The sequence below is a fragment of the Cutaneotrichosporon cavernicola genome (genome assembly GCF_030864355.1).
Source record: "Cutaneotrichosporon cavernicola HIS019 DNA, chromosome: 5".
Taxonomy (NCBI): domain Eukaryota; kingdom Fungi; phylum Basidiomycota; class Tremellomycetes; order Trichosporonales; family Trichosporonaceae; genus Cutaneotrichosporon; species Cutaneotrichosporon cavernicola.
This window is the reverse complement of record NC_083397.1, coordinates 2,666,500-2,682,325: the sequence shown is the minus strand read 5'-3', so window position 1 is coordinate 2,682,325 and position 15,826 is coordinate 2,666,500. Positions and strand designations below refer to the sequence as shown.

At 57.6% G+C, this 15,826-nt stretch overlaps 6 protein-coding genes across 6 annotated transcripts; 2 read left to right on the top strand and 4 right to left on the bottom strand.

Moving 5' to 3' along the window:
* Positions 1-595: 595 nt before the first annotated feature.
* On the bottom strand, positions 596-3,556 carry CDC53 (uncharacterized protein; the record flags this gene model as incomplete). Its single annotated transcript, XM_060602288.1, has 11 exons — positions 596-611; positions 692-1,370; positions 1,405-2,070; positions 2,110-2,203; positions 2,240-2,466; positions 2,510-2,669; positions 2,704-2,871; positions 2,907-3,090; positions 3,157-3,203; positions 3,253-3,268; positions 3,498-3,556. The coding sequence occupies 11 exons, from the start codon at positions 3,554-3,556 to the stop codon at positions 596-598; spliced, it is 2,316 nt and encodes a 771-aa protein (XP_060458697.1).
* Positions 3,557-5,579: 2,023 nt separating this feature from the next.
* On the bottom strand, positions 5,580-6,924 carry CcaverHIS019_0510590 (uncharacterized protein; the record flags this gene model as incomplete). Its single annotated transcript, XM_060602287.1, has 3 exons — positions 5,580-6,521; positions 6,597-6,743; positions 6,799-6,924. The coding sequence occupies 3 exons, from the start codon at positions 6,922-6,924 to the stop codon at positions 5,580-5,582; spliced, it is 1,215 nt and encodes a 404-aa protein (XP_060458696.1).
* A 514-nt stretch (positions 6,925-7,438) lies between these two features.
* On the top strand, positions 7,439-8,514 carry RPN11 (uncharacterized protein; the record flags this gene model as incomplete). Its single annotated transcript, XM_060602286.1, has 5 exons — positions 7,439-7,521; positions 7,565-7,604; positions 7,639-7,716; positions 7,751-7,863; positions 7,899-8,514. 5 exons carry the CDS (start codon positions 7,439-7,441, stop codon positions 8,512-8,514), a joined length of 930 nt encoding a protein of 309 aa, XP_060458695.1.
* A 197-nt stretch (positions 8,515-8,711) lies between these two features.
* On the bottom strand, positions 8,712-9,572 carry CcaverHIS019_0510570 (uncharacterized protein; the record flags this gene model as incomplete). The annotated part of the gene is made up of 6 exons (XM_060602285.1): positions 8,712-8,777; positions 8,817-9,003; positions 9,050-9,201; positions 9,246-9,367; positions 9,403-9,456; positions 9,491-9,572. The coding sequence occupies 6 exons, from the start codon at positions 9,570-9,572 to the stop codon at positions 8,712-8,714; spliced, it is 663 nt and encodes a 220-aa protein (XP_060458694.1).
* Positions 9,573-10,135: 563 nt separating this feature from the next.
* On the top strand, positions 10,136-13,313 carry CcaverHIS019_0510560 (uncharacterized protein; the record flags this gene model as incomplete). Its single annotated transcript, XM_060602284.1, has 5 exons — positions 10,136-10,256; positions 10,377-10,867; positions 11,739-11,760; positions 11,835-12,068; positions 12,226-13,313. The coding sequence occupies 5 exons, from the start codon at positions 10,136-10,138 to the stop codon at positions 13,311-13,313; spliced, it is 1,956 nt and encodes a 651-aa protein (XP_060458693.1).
* Positions 13,314-13,980: 667 nt separating this feature from the next.
* On the bottom strand, positions 13,981-14,706 carry cdc4 (uncharacterized protein; the record flags this gene model as incomplete). Its single annotated transcript, XM_060602283.1, has 6 exons — positions 13,981-14,032; positions 14,142-14,286; positions 14,335-14,400; positions 14,438-14,581; positions 14,648-14,672; positions 14,704-14,706. 6 exons carry the CDS (start codon positions 14,704-14,706, stop codon positions 13,981-13,983), a joined length of 435 nt encoding a protein of 144 aa, XP_060458692.1.
* Positions 14,707-15,826: the final 1,120 nt, after the last annotated feature.

The window sequence follows — 15,826 nt, the reverse complement described above, 5'->3', positions numbered from 1 at the left end:
GCGCACCGAATCCTTTAGGGGTTATGTGAGGCCAACAATGGTGCCAGAATGGTCGTAAGACACGTACATGTTGACATGAATGGCTTGGCTTGTGCTCGGCTTTAACGATGAGTCGAGCACCTTTCAGGCGCTACACAATATTCCAGCGGCTGCTTGTCAACGTGACCCTTGGCGCGGAACGGTGTTGGTGCCTCTGGCGGTGGCGTTCGACGGCGAAGTGCGCGACAGCGGGAAGCGCTACTGCGATGCTGGAAGCCTCGTCGGCGAACGGAAGTGCGATGGGGTCTCACGACAACGGCAGACCCGGTGGTGGTTATTCACGGCCAGACGAAGTGGTGAGTGAAGAGGAGCTCGGCAACAAACGTAAGCGGTTCGCATCGCCACGACCACTACCAGAACTCCCCCATGCATGTTGTACAGTTACAACGGCGACAGCGGGCTAGACCCAACTCCGCGCTGTTCTTCTCGCCCGCCTATCATCTGTGGGTGCTCTGCTACTGTCTGACTACCGCTGCTGTACCATAGCGGGGTATCGGTGTCTAGAGGTCGATAGAGTGGTGCCAGGACAAGTCGCAGAAGATGCGATGGTGCACACTTAGGCCAGGTAGTTGCTGGGTGTCAGCTGTACTCTCCAATGATCAGGATCAGCTGGTCGTGCGACGGCTTCGCCCCCGCACACTCTCCCACTCACTAGGTGTCCTTCGTGTCGCCACGCTCGAGGTACTCCTTGTCGATGAGGTAGTCGATTGCCTTCTTAATCTCCGAGACCTTGGGTGTAAACTTGGTCGAGATACTCTGCGCAACCTCCTGGATGAGGCCCTGGTGCTTCATCGTCTTACGCGCCTTCATGATGCGGACGATCGTCGCCTGGTACACAAACTTGCGGTCCTCGTCGACGGCCTGGAGTACCTCGGTCGCCTCGGCCTTCTGCTCCGCCTTGACGGGGTGGTTAAGCTGCACGCGGATCTTCTTGGAGCGGAAGTTGAGGTTCAGGTCGTACGTGTCGCCGTCGTTCAGCAGCACCTTGGCCTTGACCAAGAGGTTGAGCTGGGGTCTGAGAATCTTGTCGTCAATCTTGGTGCCGTCCGCGAGCTCCTTGTAAGAGAGCGAGTCGTTCTCGTTGAACTGCGTAAGGATCGCCATCTGGTACGCGGACGTCATGAAGATATACTTCTGCTGGAGGTACGTCGTGCGGAGCTCGTTCTTCGACACGTGCCACAGCCACGTAAGCTTGCGGCCAGAGTGGACGTCGTTATAGAACTTGGTGAACCGCTCGTGCGTGCGCTGGATCTCGCGCGGGACGGCGTAGTCGGTTTGCTGTGGTGCAAGAGGCCAGAACGTGGTACCAAGGACCATGATAGAGAAGTCGACTGCTGTCAGTTAAAACGAGCAACCTCAACTCACGGTCGTCGCCCTGTCCCTCGCGCCGCTCCTTTTCCTTGAACTTCTCCGTGAGGTCGCGACCGACGCTGACGTCGCTGAACATCCTAGTGAGCTTGGTCGTGTAGTCGTAGCCGCAGACCTCCTTGAGCTTGGAGATCATCGACCCTTCAGAGTCGTCGGACGCCGACATCGAGTTGACCAGACGCTGCGCGAGCTTCTTCTGGTAGAACTTCTGGAACACGTCCTTGTCGTCAATGAACTTAAAGATGATCATGGCCTTGGTGAGCGAACCCTCGAGCGCCTCGGGGTCAATGTCGCGGTTGCTCTTCTTGAGAAGCTGGTCGCAGTACGAGGCGAGGAGCTCGGGCGACTTGGTCGCCGTCTTGGCAACCGAGTTCGAGTTGGTGAAGTCGCTGCACGCCTTGTCGAGGGACGCGTTGAATCCGATTTCGGAGTGGAAAGGCCCGTCCAAGATCTCGTGGAACTTGCTGTGTACCGAGAGAAGTGCCTCGATGTACGCCTTGGGGTCTAAGACCTCAGGCTTGCCCGCCTCGTTGACTGCTCCCGGCGCGGGGATGACGCGCTCGATTGCGGCAAGACCAGCCTTCTTGACGTGCTCCTCGAACTTGGTACGCAGCAAGTCGAGAGCGTTGACGCGCAGGAGGAGGCCGTACATGCGGCCTAAGTCTGATGTCAGCTGCGCCGAACGAGGTCACTGGGACTCACCGGCCTCGCGGTCAGCCTCGAGCAGAGGCTGGAACTCGTCCTGCATGATCTTCTCGTGTGCCTTGATAAGGGCCTGCTCGCAAGTCACCTTGAGCTGCTGTCAGCTCGAGGTCGAAGTTCAGCAGCTCACCTCGCGCCGTGTAGAGTCGTGCAGGTAGAGGTTGATGCGGTCCTGCTCGTCCTTCAAGCGGTCCTCGGCCTTCTTCATGTAGTCGGGCACCGAGTTGTTGGAGACGAACGCAGCCGACTCCTGCGCGTAGTACTTACGTGTCGCCTCGATGAAGTACTTCTGGAAGCAGTCCGCGTAGACGTCGAGGTTCTCGCGCTGCACGTCGGCGTCGTCGATGCCGAGAGCGACTGGACGTCAGCTGACGCTCCGCTACAGCGTCAGCATACTCACCGTAGCTCTCGATGACCTTCTTCAGTAGCGAGTTGTCGATCGTCTCGCCGTTGCGCTGCAGCTCAATCTGCTTGAGCACCGCCTGTGTGAGGCGCGACGGCTCAGAGCCGCTCTTCTGGATGTACTTGAAGAAGTTCTTCTTCCAGGCCACGAGGGCAAGCTGGGATCAGCACTGCTTCAAGCCAAGATCTCACAGTGTACACAGTGTAAACCTCCTTCCTCCCCTCGTCCTTTTCGCGCTTGACCCAGTGCTTGTTCAGGTAGTTGAACAGCTTGTGAAGGTACCCAGCCCCGGTGGTGTACCGCTCCCACTGACGCGCGTAGTACTTGATCAACTCGATGTCCGAGAGACGTTCGCCTTCCTGATTTCAGCTGGGATCGTGCTATCACAGCTCACCTCGCGCATCTGACGGCAGTGGTCGGTGAGGAACGCGTTGAGCTTCTTGTACAAGTCTGCACCCTGTAAGCTCGCGCCGCCCTTGGCCGTGAGGCTGACGCCGCCGCGGCTCGAGACGGTGCAGTAGTCGTAGATGGTCGTATACAGGATGATGTAGTACTGGTAGGACATGCCTAACTGCAGGCTGGTTGTCAGCGCGGGTTGGGATTGGGAAGGAAGGTAATGAGTCGGGTAGATGGACAACACCTACCGCGTCATGATGTGCTCGACACCATTCTTGAGAAAGTTCCACGCCGTCTGTCGTCAGCACGCCCCGTGTACGTGAGCCGGTATGACTCGTACGGACTTGCAGGTCAGCATCCCTGTGGTCAGCGGTGGTTGAGGGAGAGGAACGGAGGGGTGATGCCGAGTAGTAGCGTTAGTCATGGGGCAACCGGAGGTGCGCAAGTCTCGTAGTTGTGATGGAGCCGCCTGCGAGCTCCTATCGCCGCCGACAGCCTTTAGTACTGGGCCTTGTCTAACCCAGGCATGTGGCTAGAAGAAGTCCCTCCCACGATCCCCATCTGGACCGCACTGGGTTCGGCGACTCACTTGGGAGGTTTGTCCTCTTTAGTAGGCTCGCGCCACGCGGCCTTGGTGGCCGCAGACATGTGTAGATGTTAGGGTGAGAATTCTTAGGGTGTCGACAAGTGTAGCGACGAGTGGGAGTGGACGAGTGGGAGGGGTGTTGGAGGATGTGTAGAGTAAGAGTAACGAGAGTTGAGTGGCCAACTCGTCAAGTGACGAGGGAAGCGTTCGGCGCTGAGCGGTGCGGAAGCAAATGACACAGCATGGCGCAGACGACTTTGCCCAGCGTCACGCTCACGCCCTCGATTATACCATTCCTGATTCTGGATGTAGATTCCGGAATTGAACAGCGTAGACGCACCCCCGAAAGGCCTGGTCCTGATGACGGAGGCCATGTTCGCTGTGCTTGTGCCCCGGAATGGACATCGAGTCGTGAGCGCAAAGTATCCTGGCATCTGGCAGATATTGGGGCATGACGAGCGAGATACCTGACGATACTATGTCCAGCTTCATGTCCCCCGGCGGCGGGCCGGCGAATGGCCCGAACTCGTAATGGAACACTAGTAGGACCAGCCCAAGAGATACTATCACCCAAATCCGGCTACCGCGGCTGCGGTGAGCTTCCTTGGAGTGTCTCTCCATGCGTAGCCAAGGCTTTGTCTTCAGATCACAGCTGCTCCGCCACACCCGGCATCAACCTACCGCCGGTCAGCTGATTCCCCGGCGCACCAACGTTAATCGGTGCACAGCTGAGTAGTCGACTCGGATCACGGCGAACTCGCAAGCCAGCCTCATAACAGGTCATGCCTTGCACACCGCTGTCCCCTGCAAATCTTTCGAGTGTTGATTGTGTTGACTGTGTTGACAGGAAGCTACTCTCACTGTCGGGGGCTTGGCTTACGGCTTACATTGCTAGCTCTGACCAGACTCATCTGTACAGGCCCTCATGCCCAGGCTCTTTGACGTGTAGCTCCTCTGACACGCAACTCCGCTGATGCAGCAGCCTCATCCAATAGATTGAATCGCCGCTTTGCCGCGCATCCACAACTTAATCCGGACATCAGTGACATTATCCACACTGAGAGAGACTCCCAGTTAGTCGCTCCTCCTAAGGCAGAGGAGGGTGTTGGTGAAGCCCAGAAGACATGAGAGGAGACGAGGATTGTAGTTCTCTAGTAATAATATTACTCGACACTGTGCATTAACCTGACAGTCTTTATTGCCTTGGTGCATATATCACGATAAACTGCGTATCTAAAGCTTGGCTGAAGTGGACACCTCAGAGCTGCGGACGAGATAGCTGCACGCACGCAGAGGGAGGTTACCCCTACCTTGTGGGACCTGCATGTCGAGATGCGTAGCGTGGGCTGGCATCGGTGTACTCGCCCGCGGCTAGCTTCCACCCAGCTTCCAACCCCGACGACCATCGCCGAACGGGATAAAAGTTGAGAGTTGAGAACCGGCAATGGTTAGAGTGGCTGATAGACTTCGCGGCGAGGACGTTGTGCGACCAGACATAGGTTAGCCATTACTCGATTCGACCGATAACTTGAAGTCTGACGCCGCAAGACTTGCTGGGGCTGATAGTATTGCTCGGAGCTCTCGCCGTTGACAGTTCGCCATGGTTTACCACCACGCATCGTGCCACCGATCAACTGAATCCGCGAGAACTTCGAGGCCAAAGGTGTTGGCGACCGAAGGCGACAGAGGGAGGGGCCGGTCGATACTGACATACTCACTTGGATGGTTGGGTCTGTGTGGAGCACCGAGATCTGCGTTGATAGCCGGTATGCGGCAACATGGATACTTCTAGCCGATCTGATAAGGGCTCAAGCCGAAGGCAATGGCCCCATCAACGCAGTTGGTCGATTTTGATCATCTCGAGTGCTGCGTACAGAGACGGACAAAGGCCTGTTCAAACGCTGTTGGATATAGTGCATGCTGGTTTGTGATACAACAGGGCGTTATGGCATCTCCACAGGTCACATGGTGTCTTGCTGATGAGCGTTCGACAGACAACATATAACAATCGGCTCCTCGGGTTGTGCGTGGCGGTGGAACGTTCGGCTACCACCCACGCTTGTCCGTCCAGCCTGTCGGCCGACCTCACTTGCGCCCACGCTTGGCACGCTCCTTGGCCTCGCGCCGCTGAGCCTCGAGTCGCTCCTCCTCAGCGTCCTCACGACGCGCAATCTTGGCTGCGCGCTTCTCCTCAGAGTCAATGTCGCTCATACCCGCCTCCATGTCCGATCCGTCCGAGTCGTTGTCATACCGCTGCTGCGGCCGGCCGCGGCTGAACATGCCCTGGATCAGCTGGGACACGGCCAGACGCGACGCAGGCGCGTCGCCATCAAAGTTGGGCCCGGCCAGCGCGTGGCGCTTCCGCGGCGGCGTCGAGGCGTCCGAGTCGCTGTCCGACGACGACGCCGAGCGCCGGCGCACCTTGCCAGCTGCACGCGGAGGCGACCTGCGATCTCGACCGCGATCACGCTCCTTGTCCCTGCTATCTCGCGGAGCGCCAGCACTCAACGGCTTTGAGCTCGCCGCCGACGCCGTGCCAGCCTGGAGGGCCTTGCGCGCGCGGATGTCACGTTGAATCTCGTCGACGGTACGGCGGTCGCGCGTGTCTCGGTCGGGGCACAGCTTGCGTAACCCCGAGACGTCGATCGCCTTTTTCATCCCTGCCATGCCCTTGCCTGCTGTACCCGCCTTGATTGCCATCGCTGGAGTGGTGGAATTCTTGAGGGCCGAAGGACCGGGGCGTGGAGGAGCCGGGCGGCGCGGTGACACTGAGCGGCTTGATGTCCCCTCGGCCATGTCAACGAGGGACTGTACGCTGAACACCGAGTCGGCCTTGGATTGCCGCGCGAGTTTGAGCGCTGCCTTCTCCTTGCGGTTCAGCATCGGAGCGTCCGATGTCTTCTTTGGCGCGCCACCTTCCTTCCTCACTCCGTTGGACTGCTTGGACCCAGTACCGCCCGAGGAAGGTTTCTTCGCAGTGCCGTTTCTACTCTTCGCTCCGACGGCTGATGGCTTCCGGGGCACGGGCTACAAGTCAGCAAGTGATGTAAGTTGATGGCGTCAAGTGCGAGCCTCTCGAGCTGCGGGTCTGTTCCCACGCACCTTTGAAGATGGTCCTGGGACGGCGTCGTCTGCGAACGGGTCAAACTCGATACGCGCTGTGCTCGCAATCGGGCGGCTGCGTTCGTTGGCCTCCTTGAGCGCCTTCAAGCGTGCGTCCTTGGTGGCCTGCTCAATCATCTTTCGCCTCTGGGCGGTGTCAGCAAGGACGCCACCGTAGGTACTCGTCCCCTAAACGACCTACCTCTGCCTCTGCCTTCTCCGCCTCCCTCTCTCGCCGTTGCTTGGCCTCGAGCTCGCGTTTGAGGAGCTCCTCCTTCTCGCGCTGCAACGCCTGAGCCCGCGCTTTTATGCGCTGGTACTCTGACATGGCGGGCGAACGGAGGGGGGTGGATTGTGAGGTGTTGGTTGTTACAGGAGTGGGGTGTCAAGATTGACCAGAGTCGGTCCATTTAAGCCTTCCGAGAGTCGGCCTCCTTAGCTCTGGTGGCGAAGTCGAGAGAGACTTACAGTTAGGCTCCCTAGTTGACGTAATTCAGCCGATCCTAGGGCGCCTATTACCCTTGGACATCAGTTTGTACGGTTTGTTGTCATAAAATTCAAAAGTAATTAGGAAAGGACAGTGAATCAGGGACTATCATTAGCGGGCCCAAATTGGATGACAGTCGCGCTCACGTGTCGCCTATTGCCTTCGCTGTCGTCAGTGTTGAGACGGCTTCGAGATTGATCCACAACCTCTCATCAACAACATCCCCGTCTTCAACAGCGACCGCGAATATTTGTCGTGACAATAACGCAAGTGGAGAGAGAGCGGCCCATCGTTTCCCCTTCCCTGCTTTCCAGCTTCCACACGTCTCGCTCAACAAGTAGCTTAAACCCACGTCATGAACCGTAACGCGCTCTCTCAACTCCTTAGCGGTGGTCAGGCTGCTGCCCGCGGCGGCGAGGACGTTGTCTTACCAGACAAGTGGGTCTTAATGTTGTCGAGCTGGCTGTACTAACCGTCGCAGCGGTGAGACCGTCCACATCTCCTCGCTCGCTCTCCTCAAGGTGAGCTTCGTTGTGTGCCTTCAGCTGACAACAGATGCTCAAGCACGGCCGTGCAGGTGTCCCAATGGAGGTCATGGGCCTGATGCTCGGCGAGTTTGTTGACGAGTACACCGTGCGTCCACTCTACTGGCAATGTCTAACGTTAGATCTCCTGCGTGGACGTCTTCGCGATGCCCCAGTCTGGAACAACTGTCACGGTCGAGTCCGTTGACCACGTCTTCCAGACCAAGATGCTGGACATGCTCAAGCAGACGGGCCGGTAAGCACCTGTCTATCCTTCGTGGCTGACTGTAGCCCCGAGATGGTCGTTGGGTGGTACCACTCTCACCCTGGGTTCGGATGCTGGCTGTCGTCTGTGGACGTCAACACGCAGCAGTCGTTCGAGCAGCTGCATCCGCGCGCTGTCGCTGTGGTCATCGACCCAGTCCAGTCCGTCCGCGGCAAGGTCGTGATCGACGCGTTCCGGAGCATCAACCCCCAGTCCCTCATGGCCGGCCAGGAGAGCCGGCAGACCACCTCGAACATCGGCCACCTGAACAAGCCCTCGATCCAGGCACTCATCCACGGCCTGAACCGCCACTACTACTCCCTCGCTATCGAGTACCGCAAGACAGAGGCCGAACAGGGCATGCTGCTCAACCTCCACAAGCGCGGGTGGACCGAGGGTCTCAAGCTCGACGACTTTGAGACCCAGGAGGATAACAACGAGAAGACGGCACAGCACATGCTCAAGCTCGCGCAGGCGTATACCAAGAGCGTACAGGAGGAAGCGACACTCACACCCGAGCAGCTTAAGACGCGCCACGTCGGAAAGCTCGACCCCAAGCGTCACCTCGAGGAGGCTGTCGAGAAGAACCTCGGCGACCAGCTCACGCAGAGCCTGGCGATGGGTGTGCTGGCTGAGCTCTAGAGCGGTAGAGAGACGCAGATTCGCATTGAATGTTAGAGTAGGTCATGCATTGTATAACATCGTCCGGAGGTGTGGCGTGATGAGCAAACAAGGTTGTTCGAGGAAGGTTGCATCAGCCAGGCCTCTTGTCGGTCAGACGACAGACCTGCATATGACACCATGGTACAACAATGCGAACTCTATACAAGAAGACACAACTAGGAACTTCCGCAGTGTGTGAGCGACGCGCCGCAGAACTGCGCAATGAAGAGGTAAATCAGGAGCTGGCGTTAGTGGGTGTGCATCGAGACGAAGATACTCACCACGCAGACAAACGCAGTCAGAGCCGTGATGCGAGTGTTCTTCCACCACTGCTGGCGGCGTACGGAGCGCGCGCCGCGGCGGAAAGCATACGCCTGCCCAGCAAGCGTGTCTGTCTTGTCAACGAGCAAGTCGAGGCGCTCGCCGCGCTGCAAGATCGAGTCGATGTTCTGTACCATGATGTCCTTGCTGCCGTCAGCTTATCCCAAGGGGCTAAATAAGCTGCAACACGCACACATTGCTAAGGTCAGTCTGCGCCTGCTTGAGGGGGTCCGCCGGCGGGTTCTCGGTGTACTGGTGCATGAGGCGAGCGAGCTCGCTCTCAAAGTCGTCGAGGCCGTGATCGCCAGCCGACGAGATCTCGTCCGGCGTGTACTCAGCTGTAAACTGGGATCAGTGACCTTCTGACGCCTCGCAAGTGGGAAACTCACGCGGCGCTCAATCTCAGCAAGGAAGCCAAAGGGCATGCGGCGGCCGACACTGTCGTCCGCCATGATGAGGTAGATGACCCCGCCCGAGGAGACGTAGTGGATCAGCCGGTCCTGCCACACATCTGGTGTCAGCTTCAATATAAAGTCGCCATCTCACAAGTCAGCTTTGAGTTGTTGGGCGGGATCTTGGATAGGATCGTTATCTTGGCGGCTGAGGTCAGATTCTATTGAGAGAAGGAGCGCACCTGGCTTGAGGACCGTGTTGCCGGTCGCGTGTTCGGCGAGGATGGTGGTCCCGCGTGAAACGAGGGCATGGAGGAGCGACATGGTGGTGGTGATGTGGATACGGGGCGTGACCGAGAAGCAAGATGTTGTTGAGGAAGGCTCTGACAGTGGCGGCTACTATACGTGGTCAATGCACGGTGACGCACCTTTGGAGTGGTCGATTTGATCCCGCTCATTGTCGGCCCAGATCCAAATGCCTCGGTCAGAATGGGATACCTCCACCTTCACCCAAACAAGGTACATTGCGCGACTGCCTTTCGCACCCACTCCTCGCATCATCCAACAGGCCAACAGACAACATCAGAAGAATCTACGCCTGACGTCGACAATTCGACAATCAGCAATCCTGTTCTGATCCCTCCTCCTCCCAATTCGTCATCATATACTCTACCGACCCATCCCCGCTCTCGCCGCTGCCCCTCCTCTCCCACTCTCCTCCCAGATACCTCCCCTCCCATCGTCCGCGGCTCCATCTCCCCTCCACCCTTCCTCCTCAGGCCGTCGCGTCAGCGTCTCCAAATCCCCAGACGCCGACGCAGCCTAATTCACCTGAGGAGGCAACCCAGCCTATCGATCTCGATCCCGAGTTCGAACACGAAGTCGATATGGAAACGCCGAACACGCGAGCGCGGCGGAAACGGGAACGAGAGCTGGAGGCAGGGAGCGGCGTCGGGTGGCGGCTTGATGGTGGGCTGCGGAATGAACTCCTTGGGCAGGTTGTAGAAGGTGAGTGGACCATAGTTGAGGCCAACGAGAATCTTGCCAGCGAGAATCTTGCCAACGAATCTTCACAAGTCCGAGCGATATTTCCACTATCACCCGTCGGAGTTCACACTCACACCACAGACCCATTGCCATTACCGACACCGACTCAGCGGGCACCTCCTATCGGCTCGTTGTCATTCACGGGTGACAGACCAGCGCTCAAGCGCTCCCGCCGTTTGGTCAGCCACTCACTCTCCGTTCCGTCGCCAGCGTCGAGTGAGCGAACAAAACTCGACGAGCTGCTCGACAGGTTCCTCGATCAATCGTCACAGTCGGCCGCTACTCTCCAAACCCCATTATCTCGCGCCAGCACTGCGTGCACCAAAGCGGGAAGCACTGGCCGCAGTCTGCCAAGTGCGGGGCGATCGGCACAGTCGCGCATCCTTGCAGACCGCACCAACGCGCGTCCCGTGGCGGCATCGACTTCGCTGCCTTATTCCAAGGGCAGTGCGATTCCCTTGAGGGCGACCAAGTCTGCCCCGCGCTCTGTGGCGAACCTCGTCGAGGTCGAGGAACGGCCCAGGCCCAGGCGAGCTCAGCCCCCACGGCCAGAAGCTCCTAGTCCGCTGGCAGTGAGAGGTGCCCCACCACCACCCAATCCTCGCGCTGCACCGCGCGTGGCCTCAACGCCCACACGCCAGCCTACCAGATCTGCGCCTCCTGCACGCCCCACCATGGCCACACGCTCGGCACCCTTGCGCAACACCCGCTCCGCCGCCGCCCTAACTGCGCACACACCATTGCCCACACAACCAAGTTCTGATGGCGACACATCCATTGACTCGCTGGACATGGCGTTCCAATGCGGAGGAGAGGACATTGATCGTCTATTCCAGGTCATGGATACACGGCGGTAATCTGTCGGCTGGTTAACCGTCATCCTCCCGAGCTCGGCACAATATTTATCATCAGCACGGGTTGGGCACCTATATTTCTCATCAATAGGCCGACGGAACGATTCTGAGTGCAGAACGAAGCGAACACGTCCATTTGTTCACATTCTTTTCCTGAAGCGCGAGCTGACTGATCTGAAGACGGTTAACTGCGGTGAACTTGGCAACACAGGGTTTAACCGACATTTTACCGTGGTCATGGTACATCCTATTTGCGTCGTCGGCCGACAGGCCGGCAGGCCCGCAGTCGGCTGTTGCCTTTGTATTATGCATGCTTGTGAGCACAAATTCCAGCATTCATTGCATGCACACATGTCTTTGGAGGATCTCAGTCTGCTCAATATCTGCTTACAGTTGTTTGAGGGCATGCCATGTGGGGCACGTCATTAGTAACGGCTTTGTAAGCTGGTGGTTTGGAGGTGGAGGTGGAGGTAGAGTGGAGGTCATGTTGAGGAACCGATAACGTCAAAGCAACCACTATAAAGCCAACAACCAAGGTCCTTCTCACTCTCCCAGCTCTCCTTGCCATCTCTACACAGTTGCCTAACAGCCACTCCATCACATCGCCAACAGTGAGTGTCGCAGCTAACTCTATTACGCCCAGCCGGCATCTCACGTCATGTCACGTCAACAACACTAACGCCAGTGACCACCAACGCCCGTCCCAGCAACCCACCCAACACCAACCCGCCCTTCGCTCCGTTCAAGAGCGAGGCGGCGGACTACCCTACATTCCTCCCCAAGCAGCCTGAGCAGATCGGTGCACTCGCGTCTGTTAAGCGCTTCCCCCAGAACAAGAAGGTTCCCAAGCTCTTTGAGCCCATCACCATTCGCGGCGTGACGTGGCCAAACAGGATGTGGGTGGCGCCCATGTGCATGTGTGAGTTATTGCGGAGTCGACCATCAGCGAGCGGATGGTGTTGGCCGGTACTTTGACAGAGCCCAGGGTCAATAGCCGGGTAAACCTCCTCTAACCGGTCTGATCGGGCCGTGATCTGGAGCGCTACCGACAAGTCAGTATGGAATGCTGACGGCAGACTCAAGCGACTACGGCAAGGCGACCGACTTCCACTTTGTGCACCACGGGACGATGGCCCTGCGTGGCTGGGGCAGCCTCATGTTTGAGGCGACTGCCATTCTTCCCGAGGGTCGTATCTCGCCCGAGGACATGGGTATTTGGTCCGACGAGCACATTGCGCCTCTGAAGCGGGTCGTTGATTTCGTGCACGCCAACGGAGCCAAGATCGGTATCCAGATCGCCCACGCCGGTCGTAAGGCCAGCACTCTCAGTCCTTGGGTCCAGCGTAAGGGGCAGGACGAGGGTTGGACTGGAGGTGAAGTCGCGACCGACGAGGCCAACGGTTGGGCCAAGGACGTAGTGGGCGCTTCGGCCATTAGCTTTGACCCCGCCACGAACCCGCACCCTTCCGAGGCGAGCCTCGAATACCTCGAGCACGTCAAGGAGGCTTACAAGGCTGCTACGAAGCGCGTCAAGGCGGCCGGATTCGACTTTATCGAGATCCACGGTGCGCACGGATACTTCTTGCACAACTTTTACAGCCCGCTCTCGAACAAGCGTACCGACCAGTATGGCGGTAGCTTTGAGAACCGTACCCGCCTCGGATTGGAGATTACCAAGATCATCCGCGACAACTGGGACGGGCCACTGCTGTACCGCGTGAGCGCTAGCGACTGGCTCGAGGAGGTCGAGGGACCCGAGAAGGACGCCAATGGCGAGTGGCGCTGGTGGGGCCTCGAGCAGACTACCATGTACGCCAAACTCCTTCGCGATGCCGGCGTCGACCTCCTCGACGTGAGCTCGGGTGGTAACGACCCGCGCGGCAAGTTCAAGGTCGGACCGGGGTACCAGGTCAACTTTGCCGAGCACCTCAAGAAGAATGTGCCCGGCCTGCTTATTGGCGCTGTTGGCCTTATCACGACGCCCCAGAAGGCCGAGGAGATTCTTGAAAAGGGCCAGGCCGACGTCGTGCTCTTTGGCCGCGAGGTCCTCCGTCACGTCGACTTCCCCCTGCGCGCTGCAGAGCACCTCGGCGCTGCGGCTAACCCTGCCGGCCAGTACGAGCGTGCGTGGAGCCGCATGCTATCGACTGTGCCGCGCACTTAGAATTTACATGTAGATGTTTCGAGTTTGACAATGTGTAAACTAGAAATGTGACATTTTACACCCACAGGAGTCGCAGTGGCACGGAGGCGAGCTAGCTCCGTGCGGAGCTGCGTGTATGTGCTGCTGACCCAGTTGTCAGGCGGAGCCCCTGGAACTATCTACTATGGGAATGTTGTGAGACAATGCAGAATCGTTAATTGTCAGCGACAAGGGTTGTCGTGAGGGACGACGTCGGAGTCTAAGGCAAACTGTCGACCGCGAGAATGAAAGTCAGTCGCGTGAGATATTCAAGTTGGTGATGCAAGTGAGACAAACAGGGGATAAGCCTGGGCTTCGGGAGCTTGGAGAGCCACGTTGCGGTCAGCCGGGACTGGTGCACCGCTGTCAGTCGCGGAAGGTCAGCCGCGCTGTCGTGTGGGACGGTGAGTCACCGCAGGGTAGCGTGACAAGTTACGCCGTACAGGAAACATAGCACAGTAAAAAGACTGGAGGTCATGGGAAGCTGGTGTCCTACTCTCCACGTAGTGGCGCGGAATAAACACAGCACTCACACATTTTGTTAGCAATGTTGGATGCCCACTTGGCCAACACAAGTATCAGGTCATACATTAAGTCATGAAACAAGCCGCACCAATCCGTCCCGAGCGCGTCAGACCGCAGACACCGTCTATTGCGCAAGGATGGAGCGTACGAACGAGTGGTAGTTGATCTGGCCGTCCCTGAGTTCAGCGAGGCCCCATGTTATCGGCATTGCGGTTCTGGGGCTTGGACCAGACTACGTGGCATGTGCGCTCCCCTGCGCGGTCCAGACCAGCCCGTGCCACTCACTGGACAGGGAAGCCCTTGAGGAGCTCGTCAACCTCCTCGTCCGACATCTTCTCACCGAGCTGGGTGAGGACGTAGCGGAGCTCGCCGGCGCCAATCATGCCGTTGCCAGCCTTGTCGAACACCTGGAAGCCCTTGATGAACTCCTCTGTGTGTGAGCATCTTCTCTCAGGACATCAACATGGGAGTTACGCACCAGCAGTGCCAGCAGGCTTCCAGCCGTCAGGGCGGTTGAGGATGTCAATGAACTGATTGAAGTCGACTGCGGTCAGCCTGACCTCTGCTTGACACAAGCTCACAGGTAGAACCGACGGCGCCCTCGAGCTGCGCAACCTCGGCCTGGGTGGGGTTCTGGCCTAGAGAGCGCAGCAGCTCACCGAGCGACTCGCGCGGAACCTGGCCAGTGCCGCGCTTGTCGAAGAGCGCGAACGCCTCCTTGTACTCTGCGGGTTAGACTCGGCACTCCGAGGAAGGTGGTGAGACAGGAGAGTCCCAGAGCATCGACGCACCTGCGTTGTCCTTGGCAGCCGACTGCTTTTAGCCGTTGCGATATATTCCGACTCACCATGATGAAGTGGGAAGATGTAGAGAGGCACGAGATGAGAAGTTGAGGATGGGAGTGTTGTTGGTGCTGCGTGTGTTGTGTGCGTGTGTTGTTGATCGCGTCCACAAGCCAGCCTGGAGGCGGCGCGTGTTTGCTCACGTGGCGATACCCTGAACTTCTCTGGCATAATATTTGTCTGATTTTAAAATCATTATTAATCCTAAGTGCCACGTGACGTCGATCCGGAGGCAATGTCGGAGTGTCCATTGGTCCGACAGACATCCAGGGTTGTCAGGGGGAGGCCATGATGACGTTGGGGAACTGTTAGGGTGAATTGGGGGGAGCGGGTAATACCGGAACAAATGTTTCTATTCCAGAGAGCAACTCCAGAGGTGAAAATTCTATATAGGTTCAGGGTTCAGGGTAAAGTGATGAGTTGAGTGGCAAACTGAGGCATGAGAGGAGAGGGGAAATCTGTGCATACGAGGTAAGGATGAAAGGAGTAAAGGTTTGAAATGACGGGGGAAGGGCCATAGTGTGCTCCAACTTTGTCCCCCTGGCAAGCTGGGTCAGGGTTGTTGAAGCGCCAGAGCCGACCAAAGGGAACCCAAAAGCCCCCAGTCTGTTGCTCCACCATAGGCAACCATCATTCCACTCAAGGGCCCCTAATGACCCTAAATATTCCCTGAGGGTTTAGTAGCTCCGTTAGCTCCGTTGATCTGCTGATGGTTGTTGAGTGATTGAGAGCAAAGATTTGCCAAAATGGTCAAGTCTAATAGGTCTTTCATATTTGCCCCTTTATGATTTCCTTGTATGTGCCACCTTAGAGAGATTGGGTGTTAGCCAGCCGCCACGCAGGAACCGTGCTGCTTTTTCTATCCCACCTTCCCCTCCCTTCTCTTCTTGTCATCCATCCATCCACCTTTCCTCTTCATCTCTCAAAACAATACTCTTTACTCCCTTATCCTTTCTCTCTCTCTCTCTCCCTCTCTCCGAGTAATAGACCGTCGACGACAAACCCGACACACTCTTTTCGTTCTGTATTAATAGGCCGAGAAGAGACTACAAAGGAGAAAAATCAAGCTCCCAAGCTACAAACGCATCACCACCAACCCCCAACACCCCTCTACGTGTTCAATCCACT